Here is an 8,318-nt window from a genome sequence, read left to right on the forward strand (position 1 = left end):
GAGAGCGCAAGCGCACAAGTGGAGGAAAGGTGAAGAGAGGGGGACAGAGGATCCGAAGTAGGCTCTGTGCTGACAGCAGAGGCTCGAACCCATAAACCATGAGATCATGACCTGAGCCAAAGTTGACACTTAACTGAGCCACCCAGACACCCTCTCCCATGTCATTTTCTTAAAATTGTTTTCATGTTTATTTATTTTTGAGAGAGAGAGAGAGAGAGAGAAACAGAGCATGAGTGGTGAAGGAGCAGAGAGCAGGAGACAGAATCTGAAGCAGGCTCCAGGCTCTGAGACGTCAGCACAGAGCCCTACACGGGCCTCACACCCACATGCAGTGAGATCGTGACCTAAGCCCAAGTCGGAGCTTAACTGCCTGAGCCACTCAGGTGCCCTTCCCATGTCATTTTTAACAGAAGCACTGAACCTGCCATCTCCAGCTCCCACAACAAATCTAATCCAGCTCCACTGCTGGCTAATCTCCCCTGTCCCACTCCTGACTTGATGTGGACATGAGCATCCTCACTGCCAACAGATTTTGAATACTCTCCTGCCTATAGCCTTGGAGGAAACGCCTAAGGAAGTAGACATTTTAAGCTTACGGGAATAAACGGTATTGCCAAATGGCCTTCCAGAAAAATGGCCTCATTTATGTGCCTCCAGCAGCAGCTTGTGAGGAATGTCAGTTTGTCTGCATCTTCCTGTTCATGGTTCACTTTCTCCAACTTGGGGCACCTGGCTGGCTCAATGGGCAGAGCATGTGACTCTTGATCTCAGGGTTTGGTTTTGTTTTTTAATTTATTTTTGAGAGAGAGAGAGAGAGCACACAAGCCGGGGAGGGGGTAGAGGAGGAGACAGAGAATCTTAAGCAGGCTCCTTGCTCAGCGCAGAGCCCGATGTGGGGCTCTATCCCATCACCCTGGGATCATGACCTGAGCCAAATTCAAGAGTCAACATTCAACCGACTGAGCCTGAAGCTGAATGTGGGTACATGGGCATGGGGTCTTTATACTACTTGGTTTCTGGATTTAAACATTCCATTTTGAATTCTTAAAAATTCATTAGAATTCCTTTAAAAATGTGCCCTCTAGTATGGAACCAACATTATTGCCCTGAGGAATGCTTTAAAGGGTACTCCCCTGCCCTGCATGACAGTGGTATGATGATCATGTGACCACCGGGAATGCCAAACATGGAGCCTGGGCTAACCACCCACCTTGTCACAAATGGTAGTAAGAGTCGGAAGACTTCTGGTCAGGAATGGATGTTAAGGGCTGCAGGTGTGGCAGGTGGGTGGGATCTCTTACAAAAGGGAGCTGGTGAGGCTGGGAGGCTGGCTACAGCCTGTGTGGAGGCCAAAGATCATCAGAGGCTTGCTGGCTGGCCCTTCCGCCACTGTTTGGGTCGCACTGACTCACAGGGAGTTGCTAAAACGGATGCCCACTGGCACTTGGCTTGGGTTAATTTCCAGAGCTGCCATCTCCCCTCTACCCCTAAAAAAGGCATGACCTCTTTCAGATTATAAGGCAGTTTGCCTCTCCTGTCCTGCCATGGTTCAGCAAACATTCATTTGTAATATGCAGAGCATAACTATAAGCAGCAGTGACTTCTCCTCTACACCTCAGTTTCTTCCCCTTAAAAACAGGAGTAACAAGTACATTGAATGACCCTGCAGGCATGAAGTCAATGGGCTAACATAGGTCACCTCCTGCAGCGGGGGTTCATGTCAGCTGCTGTGTTGCTGCTGTTGAGGAAGCCCTGGACCCCTGAGCAGATGAGGGCTCACATCCCTTCAGGTTACTGTCACTCCTGGTCTAGAGGCAGTAGGGCCAAGGGTCAAGACTCTTGAAGTCAATGGCTCCACGATCACTTCCTGATTGCTGTCAGGGGCAGCAAGGCTTAAGGTGGTCAGACAGATGGGTCCCTGGCCTCAGGGAATGAACATTTTAGTGGTGGCTTATACACAGAAGCCTGCAAGCCAGCCCAGTTGTTGAGATACGGACCAGGCTATCAAGAAAGCAGAGGCGCTCAGGAACTTCCCCACTGGAAAACAAGGGCCAGAATCGCACCAGGAGGGTACCAGGCTGTTGGGATGCCTGAACATGATAAGCCACAGAAAAAGCTCACCCAAGACTCGCTCACTTCTGCTTGGAGGATAAAACATAACCCACAGGCAGAATCTAGACATGCAAGTTTCAGGGCACTCCCCATCCTTCTTCCCTAAGGCCTCTCCAGGACCTTGGAAGTTGCTATTCAGTTGTTTGTTCTTTGTTCCTTATGTTTTGTTTTGCTTTGTTTTATTACGTTTCTGGCTAAGTAGCACTCAACTTTCTCCTTATGGTACAGGCAGAAAGCTCTCCATCTCCTAGGTCCCAACTTGGAGCTCAAATCTCTTTCAGAGGCTGACTTGTCTGCCCTGAGTCTGCTTCATGCTCCCTAATCTCCTGGCACTTGAGTAGAGAGCCCTGATACACGCTGCCCTTCCCCCACCACCCGTATCTCCTCCCCTCTGCAATCTGTTCAACCCAACAGACATTTATTTATTTCATGTCTATATGTGCAACATGCTGTACTAAGAAGTGGGAGGCATAAAAAGTCTCAAGAATAAGATGGAAGAAAAATTTAGAAGAACCAGAAGAAGTGATTGACGAAGTCCTTTCATTCATTCACTGCTTACCTACTCCATTCCAGGCACGGTGCTGGCAACTACAAATACATGCTTGTTCTCTGGGATCCCACAGACCAGACCCATGGTCAACACTAATCCAACAATTCCCCCAGGAAGGCCCAAGGCCCACAAAGGCCAGCTTGAGAACTCTAAGGGGGGCTTCTCCTGGAGTGCTGCGGGGACGGTAGATGTTCAATGAAGAAATGATCTGAACTCACCAACAACATCACAACTACCCTCCCCATGAGCTCCTTTAAGTGTCATCAACTCCCATAACCAGCCTTGGGGGTTTCACCTTCACCTTCCAGGGCTCCTACTCCTGCAAGAGCCTAAGGAGCAGGCATCTGCTAGGGCTCAGGTGGAGGTCTTTTTATTTTCCCTCCACCTTCCCTGTTAAGACAGACTGGACTCCAGCCATTTCATAGATAAAGATGATGATCCAGAAAGGTTAAGTATCCTGCACATGCTCACTTGGGCTAACAAGTAGAGAAAATGGGGTTTCCAGAGCTTCACAATGCACGCTGGCACAGGTAAAGAAGACCACTGTAGAGAGAGCGGTGCACGCAGCCTCTAGGAAAACACTTACTCTTGCACATCTCAACAAGTGTTTTATTTGCCAGGTGCCATGTTTCATAGGACTGGGGTCCCACCAGAAACTACAAGGGGCTGAGATCCAACACATCGAAGGAGGTGACCCACTTTGGCCAGGTAGGCAGGGAAGGATCTGGAGTATTTGTTATTTAAGCAGACATTTAAAGGAAAGGAAGAGAAACTGGTCATAAGGGGGGGGGGGGTCTACCCATTGTCAAATACCCTAAATACTTGGTAATAACTTGTTTAAAAAGAGAGAAAAAAAAAAAACTTAGAGTGTTCAAGAAGCTGAAAAACCAGAGAGAATGGAACAAGCTGGGGGGTTTGAGAAGAGGTGACTAGGCCAGGCCACCTGGAGTCTTATTAATGCTAAGAGAAGTCACAGAAGGTTTTCAGCAGGGCAGCAGAGAGCAAGGGGAGGTGCAGTCCAGAATGGGCCCAAATGAGGTAGAGGCGGTGGAGGGCTAAGAAGAGGCTATACTAGAGAGTCCCTGCAAGGGCTCTCCTAACCAGCCCCAACTCAAAACTGCTTTTTCTCATGATGGACAAGAGACTAGATTATTGGGCCTGTGATCTGAAGCACTGTTCTCTTGGTAGATACTCAAGAGCAAGATGGAGAGAGTGAACGAGCTATCAGATGCTTCTCCTTCTGTTGAAACTCCCCAGCTCTTCACTATGCTTTCTTTACTCCCTCACTCATCTATAAACTACTCGGGTTCAAAACATTTCCCAAGATATCCACCTTCAACCAACAGCATGAACACCAGAGGAAGTCAGAATTAAACCCATGAACACAACAAATCAAGGTACCAAGAATCACGATTTTCAAAGTGAACCATAGAGATAAAACAGACAAATCTGTGAACTCAGAACACCACATCATGTTAGGCAGACAACCTCTGAAACTGCTCATCCCAGCAGTGGTAGCAGAAGGGCTCCCAAAGGTGTCCATGGGAATCCATGAGCACGCTACGTTACATTTACAGAGATAATTAAAGTTATGCACTTTAAAATAGGAACATCACCCTGGATTATCTGAGCGGCTCCAATCTAATCTGAGTCTTTACTAGAGAATTTTCTTGGCTGAAGTCAGAAAGATGCAGAAGAACCCACACCTAATGGAGGGGGCCAAAATACAAAGTGTGAGACTGAATACAGGCCGCTTCCAGGAACAAAGACTGACCACTGGCTAACAAATAGGCACAAGAACACCTCAGTCCTACAACTGCATAGACTGAATCTGACCAACAACCTGAATGAGCCTGAAAAGCAAATTCTACTGCAGAGCCTCTGGGGGAAAAAATGCACACCTAACCAACGTCTTGATTTCAGCTCTGTAAGACTGTAAGCAGAAGACTCAGCTGAGTCCACCTAGATCTCGGATCTACAGAAACTGCCAGGTAATAAATTTGTGTTGTTTTAAGCCACTGTATTTGTGGTATTTTGTTACGGCAACTAGGGAAGAACTAACACACAAGCAGCTATCTGGCAGAAAGGAAAGGAAAGGGAGGGGAGGGGAGGGGAGGGGAAGGGAGGGGAGCAAAGCGGAGGGAAGCGAAGGGAAGAGAAGGGAAGCGAGGGAAGCGAAGGGAAGGGAGGAAAGGAAAAGAAAAGAATCCAACCTCCCTAGAAGCAGAAGGAAGTTGAATTATGAAGTATACAGTCAGTCCTTGACACCCAGAGACTCTTCAATCGCCCTCCTTAACCTCTGACTCTCCCCCCACCCTCCCCAATTTCCTTTGATGACAACTCATCCTCTGGTTCTTTGGTCTCCCCAAAGAGAAATCACTGCCCTGGGGGCTTTTCTTGCAGGAGCTCTGAAGTGGACCATCCATCAAGATTTCAGCTATAGACAACTCCAGGGCATCCAAAAAACCCCAAAAGCCAAAAAACAAAAAACCCCAATATTATCAGATTCTGCAATATCTGCAGAATTGTCCCCAGACTATTCCATGGCAGTGCCCAGAGCCACTAACTCTACAGTCCCTATGCCTTCCACTGTACTAAGAGGCTTCCCAGCATTCCATCCCACTTCCTTCCTTCCACACTGCTGCATTCCACCCCCTCCAGTTAGTCATCAAGAACTGTCTATGCTTGCTCTCCCCTATCTCTGGAATGGTCTTCCTCTTTCAGTTTCCACCACTGTCTACTGCAGACCTTTATAATCTCCTGCCGACTAGGTCATTCCATAACCATTTTATGGAGCAACGTGACAGGCAGTGATCTAGCAGTAAGAATATAGGGATGAAAAATGAAAGGTCCCCAAACCCCAAGAGTTCAAAACTCATAATGGCCTAATTGGCCTCTCTCTCTCTCCTCTGTTCTTGATCCATCTCCAGGGACTCAGGGAATCTTCCCAACTTTGGCATTTCACTACCTCAAAGCAGGCCACATGCCAAATACAGGCTCAACTCCTTAGCACAGCACTCCCACCACTAACATGTCAGCACCTGCTCACCCTCATTCCATTACCATCTCCTGAACCTCCTTACTCCTCAAACTCCGGAAACCAGCCTACAGCAATGTCCTCCATGCAGTGAGCATTCACACTTCTCCACTCTTCAGCCTGGAACGATGGCCTTTCACACTCCTACTTGTTTTTTTAGGGCTCAGTTTATTCGTTACCTACTCCACAGACTGCTCTTGGTCTGCTCAAGCAAACTGACAATTCCTCCCAGAAGAAAGAAGGCACTGTAACTACTCCTTTGTGGTAGCGCGTTCCCCGAGGGCAGAAGCTGTCTCCGGTAAATTTGTGGCTATCACCACACCAGTAAGCTCAGTAAAAGACTGCTAAACGAAACAAGTAGTCGGTGGTGAAGCCTAGGGCGCACTGGCAGCATGGAAGGGTTCAGCAGCTGAAACTGGGGACAAGGCACTAACTAACCCCAGCTCTTCATTCCGTCCTCCCAACCAAAGGTCGCTTCCTGACAACCTCTTCCTGCCACCCCTCGAGAAATCCACACTGGGGCGGGACGGGGGGGGGGGGGCGGCGGAGGCAGGTTACCCCTAGATTCTCCATCCCCTACCGCCCTCAGCCCCAAGCACCTAGCCTCCGAACCTCATCCTCCAGCCACCCTCTTCCAATTTCTTTCTCTCATTCTGATGCGCTTTTCTTAAAGAGGAATCACAAAACACCCAGATCTGCTAAAGCCGCCACGGGCTGCCCCTTTCCTTTTTCGAATTCAGTGTGATTCAAAGCAGGGGAAAGTCTGCAACCAAAGCACACAAATGACGAATGAGAAAGCTCAGGACGATGACTCATAACCCAGGGCTCGCTGGTTTGCAGAGTTCGGCCCCAGGAAAGCTAACGAACAGTCCGTATCAGCGAAGAACGGAAGGGACAGCCGAAGGCTCGGCCGCGCCCTGTAACTCACGCGAGTCCCTGGCGCCTTCGGCCTCCCGGCACCCCCAAGCCCCCGCGGGTCCGGCCGCCCTAGGTCTCCCACGGGTCCGGCCCGGCCTCGCCCTCCGCGCGCAGGGGGGCTGAGGGGGGAAAGGTCCGGGGATCTCGGCCTCTAGACCGGCCCCTACTCACATTTGACTGACCAACTTCTGCCGGAAGGCGGCGCTCCGCCAGTCGGTCTCCTGCCCCGAAACGTCCATGCCGGTCCCTCCGCTCCCACCGCCCGCGTCCCGCTCTGCCGCCGCTGCCGCCGCCTCTACCGCAGCGCCAGGCCTAAACCCGGAAGCCGTTGGAGGCGCCTCCGCCGCGCCGGAAGCCGAGCGGGGATTGTGGGAAATGGAGTCGCGCGCGAGGGCCTATGGGAAATGGAGTTTCAAGGCCCAGCGGGGTGACTTCTCGGCGTCCGCCCCCTCCCGCGTACCCCAAATCGCTGGCCTCTCTCCCAGCGCGGCTGTCGCCAGGGACGTTGAGCCCACATGCTCTGGGCTGACGAGAGCCGGTGGGCGGGAAACATGGCTGCATAGTAGTCCTGATATTGCCCTTAGCAGGCCCACGCTGGCCACCTGCATTTCTTGCGACCCTACTGCGTGCTAGTCTCACCAAATCAATGAGATCCGCACGTTTGGGCAGAGCTGCTAGCAGTCTACAGATGAAATGGAAAGATTGTTTATCTGTCAAATATTTATCAGCACCTACTGTGAGCCGAGTACTGTGCCAACATGGTCCAGGTTCTGCTTTCCTGCCACTACCTTGCAGCGCCACATGCAAAGCGTGACCAGATAGACTTTTGTTACTGCTTCTGTTAGACTTGCAGAATCTCATATCCCACTGTATTTTGTAAGGGGTGGGGATGTAAGGAGCCTAAACTAAATCACGTTTATTAAGTTTTAGACATGGGAAGTCTTGCTTGGCCCAAGAGCCATGTCCTGTTCATGGAGAACACAGCCCAGATCCTCGCTGGTGGCCAGATACCACACAGACTTGTTGGGTGGAGGCAAGTGAGCTGGAGGTAGGATGCAAGGGAGTGAGAGGGCCTGAGGATGCTTTTAGAAGGATAAAAGTTCTGCTGGGTAGGATATATGTGGCCCTTGTCAGTGCCAAAGGGAAGGGAGGATAAGTGGCAAAAATTCTGAGCCAAAATGGTCCACAAGTGCCAAGTGGACAATCACCAACATGAGCCTCAGAGATATGAGCTGGCACCTACTGTTGCCTGTTGAGTGCCAGGCCCAGGCTAGGCTGGGTACACCCCCTGTCTGGGTGTCCCAGGCAGGAGCTTAGGGTGGGGTGGAAATTGAGAGAGGAAATCGTGACAGTTTTCCCAGAAAAGCCCCTCTTGCCTACAGGGTTTCAGGTCTTGAGTCTATAAGAAAGCTTTTCACATCTTCAAGCTTTTTTTGCTCATTCTCCTGAAAATAAGTTTTAAAACTCTGTATTTAGGATTTGTTCTGGTTTCTCTAGGACTCTGTGGACTTTAGTTCTGAGATTCCTGCATCTCTGCAACTCCCTGAATCTAGGCCAACTGGCATAGTTGATGACCCTATCTATATCCCTCTTGCACATTTGTTTTCCTCTTGCACATTTTTAAAAAACATATAATTTGGAGCACCTGGGTGGCTCAGTTGGTTAAGCATCCGACTTCGGCACAGGTCATGATCTCACAGT

General features: G+C 50.0%; 1 protein-coding gene across 3 annotated transcripts in view; it reads right to left on the bottom strand.

Annotated features, from left to right (window-relative positions):
• LOC115498700 (mediator of RNA polymerase II transcription subunit 15) overlaps positions 1–6,932 on the bottom strand; it is a 69,996-nt gene extending 63,064 nt beyond the window's left edge. The window contains exon 1 of one of the 3 annotated variants that reach the window (XM_030292292.2): positions 6,789–6,932. In XM_030292292.2, the coding sequence (XP_030148152.1) occupies positions 6,789–6,856 (68 nt within the window). In that variant the 5' untranslated portion in view covers positions 6,857–6,932. The remainder of the gene's footprint in view (positions 1–6,788) is intronic. The other 2 variants (XM_030292295.1, XM_030292294.1) reach the window with 2 other exon arrangements.
• Between the last annotated feature and the right edge of the window lie 1,386 nt (positions 6,933–8,318).

Source organism: Lynx canadensis, chromosome D3 (genome assembly GCF_007474595.2).
Source record: "Lynx canadensis isolate LIC74 chromosome D3, mLynCan4.pri.v2, whole genome shotgun sequence".
Taxonomy (NCBI): Eukaryota; Metazoa; Chordata; class Mammalia; order Carnivora; family Felidae; genus Lynx; species Lynx canadensis.